The sequence below is a fragment of the Protomyctophum parallelum genome (assembly GCF_964188405.1).
Source record: "Protomyctophum parallelum genome assembly, chromosome: 11".
In the NCBI taxonomy this organism is placed as follows: domain Eukaryota; kingdom Metazoa; phylum Chordata; class Actinopteri; order Myctophiformes; family Myctophidae; genus Protomyctophum; species Protomyctophum parallelum.
Window position 1 is genome coordinate 39,028,673 of NC_139707.1, and position 15,061 is coordinate 39,043,733.

General features: G+C 44.7%; 3 protein-coding genes across 4 annotated transcripts; 2 read left to right on the forward strand and 1 right to left on the reverse strand.

Moving 5' to 3' along the window:
* Positions 1-464: 464 nt before the first annotated feature.
* Positions 465-6,520, reverse strand: rgcc (regulator of cell cycle; the record flags this gene model as incomplete). 2 transcript variants are annotated; one of them, XM_083777015.1, is made up of 5 exons in its annotated part: positions 6,334-6,518; positions 5,980-6,153; positions 3,121-3,228; positions 2,645-2,707; positions 465-1,437 (listed from the first exon to the last, which is right to left on the reverse strand). In XM_083777015.1, exons 1-5 carry the CDS (start codon positions 6,365-6,367, stop codon positions 1,430-1,432), a joined length of 387 nt encoding a protein of 128 aa, XP_083633141.1. In that variant the 5' UTR covers positions 6,368-6,518. The 2 variants fall into 2 exon arrangements, with proteins under 2 accessions (XP_083633141.1, XP_083633142.1); XM_083777016.1 differs by lacking the exon at positions 465-1,437 and having other exon boundaries at positions 2,634-2,707; positions 6,340-6,520.
* A 2,263-nt stretch (positions 6,521-8,783) lies between these two features.
* On the forward strand, positions 8,784-10,307 carry LOC310866996 (E3 ubiquitin-protein ligase arih1-like; the record flags this gene model as incomplete). The annotated part of the gene is made up of 1 exon (XM_083776790.1): positions 8,784-10,307. The coding sequence occupies one exon, from the start codon at positions 8,784-8,786 to the stop codon at positions 10,305-10,307; it is 1,524 nt and encodes a 507-aa protein (XP_083632916.1).
* A 1,201-nt stretch (positions 10,308-11,508) lies between these two features.
* On the forward strand, positions 11,509-13,089 carry LOC310866997 (E3 ubiquitin-protein ligase arih1-like; the record flags this gene model as incomplete). Its single annotated transcript, XM_083776791.1, has 1 exon — positions 11,509-13,089. The coding sequence occupies one exon, from the start codon at positions 11,509-11,511 to the stop codon at positions 13,087-13,089; it is 1,581 nt and encodes a 526-aa protein (XP_083632917.1).
* Between the last annotated feature and the right edge of the window lie 1,972 nt (positions 13,090-15,061).

The following is a 15,061-nucleotide window of genomic DNA, read 5'->3' on the forward strand; positions in this document are numbered from 1 at the left end:
ACAGTCAATTGTAATTCCAGGAAAATCACCTCAGTTGTGATGAACTATTGGCTACAGCTACACACAAGGATACAGCCTTGTCAGTCATGACAAAGAAGCTGATATAGATCATTCATCATGATTGAAAAGTCCACATCAAGTCCAACCAGCCATCTGATGATCTGCCTAAGTGGCCTGGGATCTCCCTAGGATAAGTGAATAGTATACGGTACTTTGTTGACTGGTGTTCCCCAGTAGTCTTATCAACAAAACTTCTAAGAACTGTTTTTTTGTTTGCTGCATGGCACACACCATACTTACAACTTCAACAGAAATTCATTATTGTTAGAATGTGTGGTAGAGGCCTAGACAAGTAGTTAAGCGGATTAAATTCATGGCGGTATACAGTATTATGTTACCAGTGAGACGTTATTGGTAGAAACAAAACCTGCTGTAAAACAGGAAGAAATGGAGGATACACATCACACATTTTAAAAGAACAATACCTCATAGTTTATTATCTCCGATAGACATTAGATGTGTTAAATACAATGTATATTATTTTCCAGTTTTTTCAGTATTGCTTTCCAGTTTTGTTAAGTATGTTCTCAGTGAATTAAGATGTCAGTTCACAATCGTCAGAAGCATGAAACCAGCTTGACTTCAGTCAATGAGTGTCAAACTTCAATCTGACCAGCGGTCTTCTTAATAGCAAGGCAAATATAATTTGAAACAATTATTATTTACATAAGATAAAAAAATATATTTCACAAAAAAAGGTATTACTGACAAATTTACAATAACCAGCTCTATAAAATTACAAATATACTTCTATTATAAAAAGCTTTTTCTTTTTAAAATACTCTTGCTGCTCATGTTTTGCATGAGGGAGCATAGCCTCTAGTGTGTGTGTATGTGTCTGTGCGTGCATGTGTGCGATAGATTTGTAATAAAGATAATACACATTCCAATCACTCTCTGTTTCATCTTTCCCCTCGTCCTGTTTAAATGATCCATGGATCACTGTTTAATACATTACTGTTGTCCTCATCTTCCCTATTATTTTTAACCTTCTTTCAACCAAGAACCTTCTTTCAGCTAAGAACCTCCTGTTCTTAGCCTTACTGTACTGTAGTTAGTACACTGTAAAAGACACGAGTGTTTAACTTTGGGAGCGTAAAATTGGGCTTAGTTATTACACCAACACTCATTTTACATTGTATATACGGAATACGGGCGTCAGCTGGCGTCGTGGAGTCACTTGGCAGTCGCGGTGCCATCCATCCTGTCCTGTGGTGGTTGGAGGTGTGTGTGGGTGTGTGTGTGTGTGTGTGTGTGTGTGTCGGGGGGAGGGGAGTGCAGGGTCTGCTGTCCAGGGGTCCAGACAGTCACTCCATTCCCTCCCTCATGGCTACACTCCAAGATGGGTCTCAGTCTCCGTGTCTCCATGTCACATGCCTAAAGAGAGAGAGAGACAGAGAGGAGAGAGAGAGAGAGAGAGAGAGAGAGAGAGACAGTGTTCTGTTTAGGACAGGACCTACTGGCTCCTTGGACTCTGGCACTATTCTTAGGGGGTGTGATGTTCGCTTTTTACAGAATGGTCATCGTAAACACGGAGGTGGCCCTAATAAACAGTCCGCTCTGCTTTAAAGGGCTGGCTGACTGCCTGACTGACTGCCTGCCTGACTGACTGACTGACTGACTGACTGACTGACTGATTGAATGGCCAGGTTTAAGAGAGCTGGATTCAGATTCAGATTCAGATACCTTTATTTGCCATTTGTGTATACAAACATAGGAATTTGTTTTGACATAACATGAGTGCATTCAATTCTTTTTTCCTCTGCTTTGAATGGAGAACATTCAGTGACCGAAACAGTTAGGGAACACTGGGATTCTCCAATCAGAGGTAAAAGAAATACCCCCCCCCCCCCAAAAGAAGGAAGTGATTCAATTCCTAATCATGCGTTGCTGCTCCATTCCTGACGTTTACAGTCGGAGTCCTAGTATACCCCAGGTTTTACATGTGCACATTCCATGTGCTCCGAGGCAAGTTCCAACACTCACACAGGCCCTGTAGTAAAGAAGAGGTCCAAAGCAAGTCCTGTGGTAAAGAAAAGGTCCAAAACAAATAAAGTGAGCTACGTTGGTCCGTTAACCGTTCTGTAGCTACTCGCTCTCTCAGGTTACACCGGTGCATACATCGACTACCGCAGATCTAGAGTTGTGTATGTACACAGAGAGATAGTGTGTGTGTGTGTGTGTGTGTGTGTGTGTGTGTGTGCGTGCGTGCGTGCGTGTGTGTGTGCATGCATGCGTGCGTTTTCACAAATGTATATGGGGTGTTGTATGCGGTGTTGTATGCGTGCGCCTCTTGAACTCCACTGCTTCCTAAGAGGAGTGACAGGTGAAAAGGGATACTCCAGCTTAACCCCAGAAGGCCTCCCGCTCCGGCCAAAGAAGGAAAGCTACCTCTTTAGCTCCCATCATTGTTTCTTGGAAACCTGAGGGGTACGCCGTGTCACTTTATGAGCGGTCGTTAGCATAGCTTACATAGGGAACACACGTCAGCACTAATCCGGGGGAGGGGGAGGGGGGGCAGCGCCAAGCAGCGCCTGCACCAATTCATCATGGTCTGTGACAGCCGTGCTGCATTAACACTTACTCGCTAATGTCCTGTCAAGGTCAGCGATGAAGTCTTCCAGTTCCTTAGTGTCACCGAGCTTGGCTGCGGGACACAAGCGAGAAAGACCCGGGTTCAGTACATTGGCAGAACAAACTCAACAACAACTCAAACAAACTCTTAAAAACTTAATTTAATGCTAGTGTGGGCAAACACGTTTGGCCGTAAGACAGCAAACGGGAGTAATGCTGAAGATGTGCATTTAAAAAAAAGAAATAATCTCATTCACCACATTTGACTTTTGACTGTTATAATGCACATTGTTAGGTATAATTGCTGTGTCCTGACACCATTCCACTTAGCTAAGACTTGCTTTCATTGGATTGACATGCCTTGTAAGGGTGTGTGAATGCTTTCTGGCACTGACAGTCATACCTGTGTGTGTGTGTGTGTGTGTGTGTGTGTGTGTGTGTGTGAGAGAGAGAGAGAGAGAGAGAGAGAGAGAGAGAGACAAAGACCTTTAGGTGATGTGAGAATGGGTGAGGTGGTGGCAGGGGAAAACACAGTGGGGGAGTTGAGCCTCTCGTCACTGAAGCTGAAGCTGTTTCTGTTGAGCGACTCTGCACCTGAGATAGAGAGAGATAGAGAGAGAATGCAGGAAAAGGAGAGAGATTCAATTAGTGTTCAGCTTTCACGGTCATCTGTACAACATCCTACACAGACACATACACGCACGCACATAAGAATCAAAACGTATCAAGCAGCCATTTTTTATTTGTGCATATTTGTATGGTGCTTTTAATTTGTTGCATGGTAAGAAATCTAGATGGCTACAAAACAAGCACTCGGCAACCACGAAAAGAAAGGGAAGACTTGTATCGTTGACTCCATTAACATTATGACATTGGTCAAAGAAGACAAACATAACAATATCTACTACCTACAAACTATGCTCAACTCATAGTCAGGACTCCAGGAGGCATCAGTAAAAAACAACTTTTTTTAAGTATGGAGTTGTCTGCTTCACTGGAGGACCAAAACATCAGATAACTCCTCTCCTGCTCTTCGAATATGAATTGTTATGTCTGACACATTCAGAGGTCAGTGTTAAGAGTAGTGCAGTCCGGACAGTCTCATCCTGCCTTCTCCGTGCATCCCCAAATCTCTGCACAGATAGTTACATAAGTGATATAATAGCCACTTAGATTCTGCCAAGCCATATTTCAAAGCCGCTGCACAACGTGACATAGTTTCACTGTTATAGTTTGTCTGAGGGATGGAATAGATGGACTGAGAAACAGATCTCTTGTGGGAAAAGCTCTCTGGCTTCTGTGCAAAGTAAAGTACAATACCGGTATGTGCGCTGCCGCTGTCCCTTAACTTAGAACGTATTTATCTGTCCACCTCCAATTCCCTTTCTCATGTAGCAGCCAAGAAAGACCTTTTTATGTTTGCCTTAAGCATGCACCCCACCCCGCCCCTCACTTCACACAAATATAATTTGTCTTTTAATTTACTACAGCAGCAGCAGTCTGACAAACGGACGTGTTTCGGCTACTCAGACCTTCATCAGCGATTCAGCGTTTCAATTCCTTAAAAACTTAATACACACAGATGTTTCTTACAAGTGCTTCTCACCTGTGTTGTCTAATGTGAGTATGGAGTGACACTGTGTGCGTGTGTGTGTGTGTGTGTGTGTGTGTGTGTGTGTGTGCATAAGAAGATTAGCCCGGCACTTAAAGCTGTCCTTGTCTATCTGTCTCCTCTTTGCAGATCTCCAGTAGACCCTGACAGAGTGTCTGCCACTTACCTAGTCTCCCCTCTCTGACCTGAACCACTCCTAGCACTCAGCACCCGAGACAGACACCCACAGACACACGGCAAGATGGAAGATACCGTAAAAAGTGAGATATGCCGACACAGACGACCATACTAGCCTGAGATGATAAGCATCAGCTTCAAGAACTGAAACTATTTTACTCTCTCTCTCTCTCTCTCTCTCCCTCCCTAGTTGTATGTCTATTGCTGACAGACACACACACACACACACACACACACACACACACACACAAAGGGGTGCATCAGGGTGCACATGTCGTTGGCCGCGCTTTCAGTGGTCTATCCATCAGACTTCAACACAATGGGCAGTCCCTGCATGGGACAGGTCTATCTTCAATAGACTACCATGGAGAGGACAGGGCTCAGGCAGGAATCCCATCCTCAAATCAACCAGCATGGTTCCTAGGCTTTTAATCATTGGAGGTGGGTTCATTTAGAAAGGTCAGTCCTTACACCGACGCCAGCGACACGATGAACGGTGTTGGCATTTATCAGGTGCCACGTTATGTAACTGAACTAATTATGTTTTTATAACAGAAATCGGATTATTTGTTACATAATTTAGACTGTCTGATTCCAACTCTGAAGTCAGTCATATTATGTGTGATTGGAGAGCTGTCGAGTCTGCAGTCAGCTGGACAGTCTCTCTTTAAACTATTCCACAGGCTGCCGTTCTAAAATACTTAGGGCTATAAAGCTCCTTTTCACATCTTCCCCCGGAAATCCCAGCCCACTCGCATGTGGTTGGGAAATTAAATAACTTTGCACATGGGGACCGGGAGCATATTTCTAACTATATGTAAGCATATCATGCCTTTGGTCTGGGGCCTTCCTGGGGCTTACAGTGCAGCTGGGTAAGTAGGCAGGTCTTTAAGACACTGTACGGTATGGTAATGTTACAGTTTGAAGTCTACAGGAGGGCGTTATAATATATAGTCAGCTTTGTGACAATAAAACAAAACACTGCCACAGAACCGTGGCTCCCTGTCAATATGAGAGCAGGTCTGCCAAAATATGCAGCAGTAGCTCAATCTGACCCCAAGATCTCTGGAGCAAGATCAAGGATTTCTATCTCTCTTGTCCATGTGCATACGTGTATCGGTGTGTGCACGAAACAGTTTGCCAGCACTTGAAGGTACACACATCCGCATTGCACAATTTGCACACATTTGAGAATGTATTTTTTGGACCATATACTTTGTTGTAAGATTATTTTCGGTGAGTGACTTCACAGTATATCTAACTCTTGAGTGAGAGAGAAATAAAGAAAGAAATGGTAGGCCAATAGTATACAGGCTCTACTATTTCAGACTGTGGAGTTTATTCTTAATGTTTCAGTTTCACCGTTGTATGCAGCAAACTCTTCAGTGTCATTTCGTTAATTTGCAACTCTGAGAGTGTGCAAATGTAATTAAGGAAGGACCCTACAGCCAGCCATCAGAACCAATACCTTATTGCATGTGTATTGTAGTGGTAGCTGTACACTTTCACAGTGTCATTATTCTCAAAGGTGACAAAAGAAGAGCTTCGTCACTTACTCTCCGAGTCGCTGATCCCGCTGTCACTGACGCTCGCGCTGCTCCTTCTCTTCATGGTCTTCAGGTGCTCGTCGTACCTGAAGTGACGTTTCTCCACCGGCGACGTGAAGTCCTCGATCACGGCGTCAAACTCACACAGCACGTCGGTCAGATCGGTCTCGTTGACGAATTTTGCTGCAGGTAGACAGACAGACACTGATTCTACTGTGTATATATAGGCCTACTACATTTATTTACGCTGAGGCCTACTGTATAGGCTAGTCAATAAATCACAGATCGCCTACTCAATTTAATGTACATAACCAATGTAGCTAAAGAAAAACACCAAAGAATGTAACAAAAATATAAACTTACGTTTACCTTGGGATTTCAGTTTTGGGGACTTCATGATTCCTCTATTGGTGCTCTCTTTTTAAATTTAATTATGGGATATTATCCAAGATTGAAATGTCCCTGTCAGTCAGTCCCAAAGTAAAATCCCAGGCTGTTTTATCCTCTGAGTTGCCAGTACTCCTGCAAAGTCTCTTCTAACAATCCCGCGCCAGAAGGCTGGCTTTTTAATCTCCAGCAGGGCTCTTTGGGGGCGGGGAGAGAGAGAGAGAGGGAGAGAGAGGGAGAGAGGGAGAGAGAGAGAGAGAGAGAGAGGGAGAGAGAGAGAGAGAGGGGGGGGGGGGGAGAGAGAGAGAGAGAGAGGGGGAGAGAGGGAGAGGGAGAGGGGGAGAGGTGGCCGTCACTTGGCTTCTTCAACTCTTCCCGGTTGAAGTTACACTCCCTGGCGTCACCCTCATATAAGTATGTGTTTGTAAACAACTTCTGTGTCACTTGGCGGGCAGAGATGTAATACAGCTGTATTTATAGCCACGAGCCTGGTACTTTTCATACTTTATCACGAGGCAGATTTTGACACAACGAGGCCAGTAAATTACTATAGCTGATAGGCTGAAAATGGAATTTGAAGTCAGCGCTATCAATAATCAATGTATTGTAGGCTATACCTTCCAAATTATAATTCCAAACATTCCACATTCACAAGGCAGCGCTACTACTCCTACTTTCAAAATAAAATAAACACTTTATTTGTATTTACAGTCAAATAAACAATAATAGTAGGCTATTCATGAAAATACATCGGATGACAATATCATGACATTGACGAGCGCCGTCTTCAGCTAAAGTGGGTTTGGTGCGACACCTAGCGGTATAATGTAACAACGGCACCCTTTGCTTTTAGTAACTCCAAAAAGCAGGCCAGGCTCCTGCCTGCAATAACGGTTTTCTCGGATAGCGTAAAAGTGATGAGTCTGACTCTTTGAAATGACCTGCCCACTGTTTTCCCTCCAACAAGGAAGCCTATAAAAAAAATAGACATAAACCAACACCTGCTTGTTTCTCATCAGGATTCCCAACAACACCCCCTGGGCCCTGCGGTATCTTCCCAGAGACAGATCAGTAGCATGCAGGGGCATTTGTAGGGATTTAGGATTTTCACACCTTCAGTGCCCAGTCCAGCAAGGAAGGCAAATGGACAAATGGGCATGTGGATGTGTGTTTGCAGCTGCACCGTGAGTGACTCTGGGGGCCCAACAAGGTGTTGCTCATCATGGGACTGGCCTGGGTGTTAAAGATGACACCTTTACACAGCATGCAAGGGATCGGATCTCACGTTTACGCACGCACACACGCACACACACACACACACACAAGCTATGTGGCTGTGTCAGTGCACGCATGCACGCACACACGCACACACACACAAGCTATGTGGCTGTGTCAGTGCCCATAGCATTACAGGTAGGCTATAGCTAGATCGGGGTTCATGGCCATAGGCTATATAGGCTAGCGTGTCTTGGAGATGTGACTAGACGTGATATCACAATGCGTGACCATTATGGGGACATTCCCACATATAGGCTTAATATCCCTGATGACGTCATAGTGATGTCACGAGACCTGGGCACAATATATGGGGGCTTTCCCCATGTATGGGGGTTTTGAGTGACGAAGAACGGTGCAGTATTGCACAGTACAGCAGTGACAGCACAGTACAGGACAGTATTGTACAGTGCAGTATGGTACAGTACAGTATGTTACAGTATGGTACAGTATGCTACAATACAGTATAGTATAGTATAGTATAGTATAGTATAGTATAGTATAGTATAGTATAGTATAGTACAGTACAGTACAGTACAGTACGGTACAGTACAGCCTGCTACAGTACGGTACAGTACAGCCTGCTACAGTACGGTATAGTACAGCCTGCTACAGTACAGTACGGTACAGTACACTGGCCACCTGGATGGGGTGGCCGAAGGCCGGTCGAATATAGTTGACTATATTCACACAGCAGACTCACATTGTTGTGTATTAGCTTGTCTAACACCTTGATGGAGTTGAGACTATAAGAGCAACTGCAGTTATACTGTAGTTATACTGCACGTATGCATGTATGCAGTTATACTGCACGTACTGTATGCATGCCAATAACACGACTACTGCGCGGCAAAATGGAAACCACCAGCAGCGCAGGTCAAGAAAAATAAATGGCATCCCCCAATAGGGTTCCGAGGGGGTGGGACATTCTGACCCTTCTAACACCCCCCCCCCCTCCAGCGCCCCTGTGGGTTGGGAAGAAAGGCCTGTTAAGTATGACTTATGTGCACAATGGCCGCCATGTGAATGTGGTGATTGGCAAGCAACCGCCACGTCATATAGTGACGTAATGCTACATCACGGGATCTTATAAGACAAAAAGGCAACGTTCAGTTTAGTTTATATGCCTGTACTGAGCCTTACTCTTAGGAATGGACTCGATAGTGTGTTATGGCTATGAATCCGACGGTGAGATGGAGGAGGAATGCAGCGACGACGACACCCTGGAGCTCGACGACCTGGAGTTAGTGGATCCCATAGTGGATCCCGTCGGAACCGGCCACAGCCGCCGAGGACGGGAGGAGGACTACCGCTTCGAAGTGCTGACCGGCCAACAGATCCACCAGCATATGCTGGAGTGTATCCGGGAGGTCAACGAGGTCTTCCAGAACCCCGCGACGATCACACGCATTCTCCTCGGTCACTTCAAGTGGGATAAAGAGAAGCTAATGCAGAGGTACTTTGACGGGGACCTGGACAAGCTGTTCTCCGAGTGTCACGTTATCAACCCCAATAGGAAATCACAGACCAGTTGCCCGATCAACACGAGATCATCTGCAAAGGACATGCCATGTCATATCTGCTATCTAAACTACCCCAACTCCTCCTTCACAGGCCTAGAATGTGGACATAATTTCTGCATGCAGTGCTGGGGAGATTACCTGACTGCCAAGATCATGGAAGAAGGACTGGAACAGAGCATTTCTTGTCCAGCTCATCGTTGTGACATTCTGGTCGATGACAACACAGTCATGCGCCTTATAAAAGATTCAAATGTGAAGTTGAAGTACCAGCATATGATCACAAACAGTTTTGTAGAGTGTAATCGACTGTTAACATGGTGCCCTGCACCTGACTGCCATCACGTCATCAAGGTCGAGTATCCGGATGCCAAGAATGTGAAGTGCAAGTGTGGCCGTGAGTTCTGCTTCAGCTGCGGAGAAAACGACCATGATCCCGTCAAGTGCACGCTGCTGAGGAAATGGATAAAGAAATGTAACGACGACAGCGAAACCTCAAACTGGATTTCAGCAAATACAAAGGAGTGTCCTAGGTGCAACGTCACCATCGAGAAAAACGGTGGCTGCAATCACATGGTCTGTCGGAAGCAGAGTTGCAGCTATCAGTTCTGCTGGATCTGCATGGGTCCGTGGGAACGCCACACTAACTGCAATTCTTACAACGAAGACGCCATGGCAGAAAAAGATGCACAGCAGCGCTCCGGCGAAGCCCTGAAGAGGTACCTCTTTTATTACGACCGCTACATGAACCACATGCGGAGCCTGCGCTTTGAGCAGAAGCTCTACGCCGAGGTCGAGCAGAAGATGGAGGAGATGCAGCAGCAAAACATTCCCTGGATCGAAGTGCAGTTCCTGAAGGACGCCGTGGACGCGCTCGGCCGCTGCCGCCAGACGCTCATGCTGACGTACGCGTTTGCCTTCTACCTGGGGAAGAACAACCAGTCCATTATATTCGAGAACAACCAGGCGGACATGGAGAACGCCACCGAGGTGCTTTCTGGCTACTTGGAGCGGGACATCTCGAGGGACTCCCTGCAGGACATGAAACAGAAGGTACAAGATAAGTACAGATACTGTGAGAGCAGGAAAAGCATGCTCCTGCAGCATGTGCACGAAGGCTACGAGAGGAACCAGTGGGAATACAGAGAGGCTTGAGGACACGTCTCCGCCAGCGACGAATAGTTTTCATAATCCTCATGGGGCCCGTGCCTGGTTTAGCCAGGGAGGGCGGTGTTGGACAATGTCTTGACTGTCTTCAGTGCGGTTGGGTGCAATTCCCCGAAAATCCTCATGGGGGGCCCCCATGAGGATTTTCTGGGAATTGCATGGGGGCCCTGGCCCTCCGGCCCCCACAGACTCTACGTCACTGCGTCTCCCCATGCTTACAGCATGAAGAGTGATCATCATGTACATTGCACACATGCAAGAGTATAGGCATGACGGGGTCCCCACTAGTGCTCTCTGTCTCTCAGTTGAATTGAAGTTAATTGAATTTATTAGGGCTTAATTGGCGTGGAAAACATGAAAAAAGAAAGAGAAATGTATCAACTGTGTATCATTGCAATCAAATAAATAGTAGGTATTAAAAATATAAACAGAAACGTGTGCTGTCTAGTCACATGTATCTATGATGTGCGCCTCCATATGGGCAAGTTTTAAACCATTAGTATCATTATTGTGATTGTAAAACGATATATGCTTATATACATAATTATAAAAAAAAAATATATATATACACTATGAGGGAAAAAAAAGACCTAACTTATATCCATGACATGTGACTCCAAATTTGGGCAAGGTTTCAGCGCAATCACAGCCCCACTGACTTTATTAAAGTAGCTATAAGCAATAATTATGTCAACATTTTAATTACCTTTTTTTTTCCTTCTTTTCGTATTCACACAGCCAGCAATGGGTAAAACGCTCCACAAAAAAACAAAACAGAAAAAACAAAAAGTCATTAAATCTTTGACATATTATTTCTTATAGCTACTTTAAAGCCTTAAATATGCATGGAAGTACTTCCTTGGCTTACTGGCAGTTTGCACAAGCAATGTGATACTGATCAGTATTCCAGTGGTTTGCAAGAATATCCCCAGATAATATGCACGCACGCACGCACTTCGGCCTCCTATGCTGTCAATTTAACATGGTGATGACCATATTTGGGCATAGCTGGTGACTTCACACTACATCATGGATGATCTTTATAAGCACACCATATTTGGGCATAGCTGGTGACTTCACACTACGTCATGGATGATCTTTATAAGCACGCCACGGATGAGCTTCATAACGGGTGAGAAGACAACAAGGCCAGCCAGTGCTAGTAGTGAGTTTATAATCACCACTGAGAATGGGCTCTGACAAGAGTTATGACGATGAATTTGAAGAAGAGATGGAATGCAGTGAAGACAGCCCCGAGGAGGAGGAGGAACCTGAGGACGACACCCTGCAGCTTGGAGAAGTGGAGTTGGTGGATCCCACGGTGGATCTCAGTGGAAGCTGTGGCCATGGCCAGGGACAGGGGTACCGCTTCGAAGTGTTGACTGGCGAACAGATCCACCAGCATATGCTGGAGTGTATCCAGGATGTCAACGAGGTCTTCCAGAACCCTGTGACAGTCACACGCATTCTCCTTAGTCACTTCAACTGGGATAAAGAGAGGCTAATGCAAAGGTACTTTGGTCCTAGTACTGAGGGAGACTTGGACAAGCTGTTCACTGAGTGTCACGTTATCAACCCCAGTAAGAAATCTCGGAACTGTGCTCCTATCAACACAAGATCATCATCGGCAAAGGACATGCCATGTTATATCTGCTATCAAAACTTCCCCAGCTATAACTTCACAGGCCTTGAGTGTGGACACAGGTTCTGCATGCAGTGCTGGGAAGATTACCTGACCACCAAAATCATGGAAGAAGGAATGGGACAGAGCATTTCTTGTCCAGCTCATCGTTGTGACATTCTGGTCGATGACAACACAGTCATGCGCCTCATAACAGATCCAAAGGTGAAGTTGAAGTACCAGCATATAATCACAAACAGTTTTGTAGAGTGTAATCGACTGTTAAAATGGTGCCCTGCACCTGACTGCCATCACGTCATCAAGGTTGAGTATCCGGATGCCAAGAATGTGAAGTGCAAGTGTAACCGTGTGTTCTGCTTCAGTTGTGGAGAGAACTGGCACGACCCCGTCAAGTGCTCGCTGCTGAGGAAATGGATCAAGAAATGTGACGACGACAGCGAGACCTCGAACTGGATTGCGGCAAATACCAAGGAGTGTCCTAAATGCCACGTCACCATCGAGAAAGACGGCGGCTGCAATCACATGGTCTGTCGGAACCAGAACTGTAAATCTGACTTCTGTTGGGTCTGTCTGGGTCCATGGGAATGCCATGGTAACTCTTATTACAAATGCAATTCTTACGATGAAGACGATGCCAAGGCGGCCAGAGATGCACAAGAACTCTCCCGGGCGACCTTGCAGAGGTACTTGTTCTATTACAACCGATACATGAACCACATGCAGAGCCTGCGCTTTGAGGAGAAGCTTTACGCTCAGGTCGAGCAGAAGATGGAGGAGATGCAGCAGCAAAACATGTCCTGGATCGAGGTGCAGTTCCTGAAGAAGGCCGTCGATGTTCTGGGCCAGTGCCGCTCCACACTCATGTTCACTTACGCCTTTGCCTTCTACCTCAGGAAGAACAACCAGTCCATTATATTCGAGGAGAACCAGGCCGATCTGGAAAACAAGACCGAGGTGCTGTCTGGCTACTTGGAGCGGGACATCTCAAAGGACTCCTTGCAGGAGATCAGGCAGGCAGTACAAGATAAGTTTAGATACTGCGAGCACAGGCATACTTTGCTGCTACAGCACGTGCATGAAGGCTATGAGAAGGACCTGTGGGAGTACAGAGAAGATTATCAAGTATAGTCAAGTATCCTGACTATAGTGCTGATGCAATTTAACAGTGGCACGGGCCTCTCCCTCTGCAAAACCAGCCACTTTTTTGTGTCTTTTGCCTTTTTTTTCTTCCTGGTGTTTCTTTAATGAAATCTTTCATATATATATATACACACAGTACAATATTAGACTAAGTATATTACAAGTATTTTTACAGTGGCAACAGCATGACATCGAGGAGGCAATACCTCCATCTAAAACATAATACAGCCTATTGACTTGTATTGTAACACATTCTTTTCCCCTCTGTTTCCCTGTCTTTTTTTCTCTTGTGAATCTTTTGTTATGTTTTTTATTGTTTTTTTTTAACAATATGTTCCTCCATTACTATGATGTCATCAATATGACGGCAGTCCTCTCCATATTTGGGCTAAACCGTATGGACAATCTGACAGATTTGTATGTCCAGGAGGCCAAAGAAGTCACAATATTTTTCCAGTCAACATTATTTCATATTTTTGTGAATGCATTACCTCACGCCCATGTCCCTCAAGAATACAATATAAGGGGATGCCCATGCTGTTCCCCTTCACAGGGGAGTGCAACTACACATAAGGCCTGTGTATGAGGTTGAGTCCACACAAGTGTGTCTTTTTCCTGAACACAATGTACTTTGAGTTGTTTTTAATGGAACCGCCGCATACTTATAGTACTTATAGTACCTGACAAAGAACTCCATATATGGGCATACAAGATAATATCTGGGTGGGGCATCCTTTTCCAACTTGCATCGTTCAAGTATAGGCCAGTGGCCAACGGGCACCGCTGTAGAGGCTCCAATGGGCACCGCTCTAGTCTTTAAAATGTAAATATTCAGGAATAGCTGGCTCATAAAAGGATCAGGTGTGCGTGGTTTGTTTAAAGTGCTCTAAACAAACATCCATATGACTTGGCTGCCACATGACATCATGTTTAGTGCTCTAAATAAACATTAAAAAGTCCATAGACTTGGCTGACCATACTTGGCTGCCATATGATGTCATTTCAAAAGCCAGATGTTGGGGGGGATAGCGCCCCTCAAAAATTATAAATAATATGGTCAACATTATGCATCGTAATGTTGTTACTACTGCCTCTGGCAACCACACTAATTAAGATTATTAATTTAATTCTTAATTTCTTAATTCTTTATTACTTAGTAACTTAGTTTACTTAGTAAAGTTGTTTGTCCGGTGCTCCGAAGCATATGCCGTGGCTGCATGATTTGAGAGTGACGTAATGAAGATATGTACTGTACCAATGCCAGGGTATAACTGGCTCTCGATGGTGATGTAATAAATGTAGGTTTCAGATTACATACATGTATACATGGAGGCATTACCTTTAATCCACCCGACACTGAAACATATCGTTATTACGTCACCATCGAAAGCCAGTTATACCCTGGCATTGGTACATATCTTCATTACGTCACTCTTAGAATCATGCAGCACGGAATACGCATAAAACAACCAGGGTAACCACAGTATACTACTCATGAACTTACAAATTACATATACATACTGTAGATACAACTTACATATACATACATGTATATATGTAAGTTGTACTGTTTATATGAAGATATGTACCAATGCCAGGGTATAACTGGCTCTCGATGGTGACGTAATAAAGGTATAGTTTCAGATTACATACATGTATACATAGCGGCATTACCTTTAATCCACCCGACACTGAAACTTATCTTTATTACATCACCATCGAGAGCCAGTTGGTATTGGCATTGTTACATATCTTCATTACGTCACTCTCAAATCATGCAGCCACGGCATACGCATAAAACAACCCAAGTAACCACAGTATACATATATATATAGTACATATAATTTCAATGTTTTACAGAGAGGCTGAGATTTGAGAGTCCGTAACAGTCGACAGTACTTGCGCCCTCTGCTTGCGCACTAGTAGGCCATTTATGGCCTACTTGTGTGCAACACGCAAG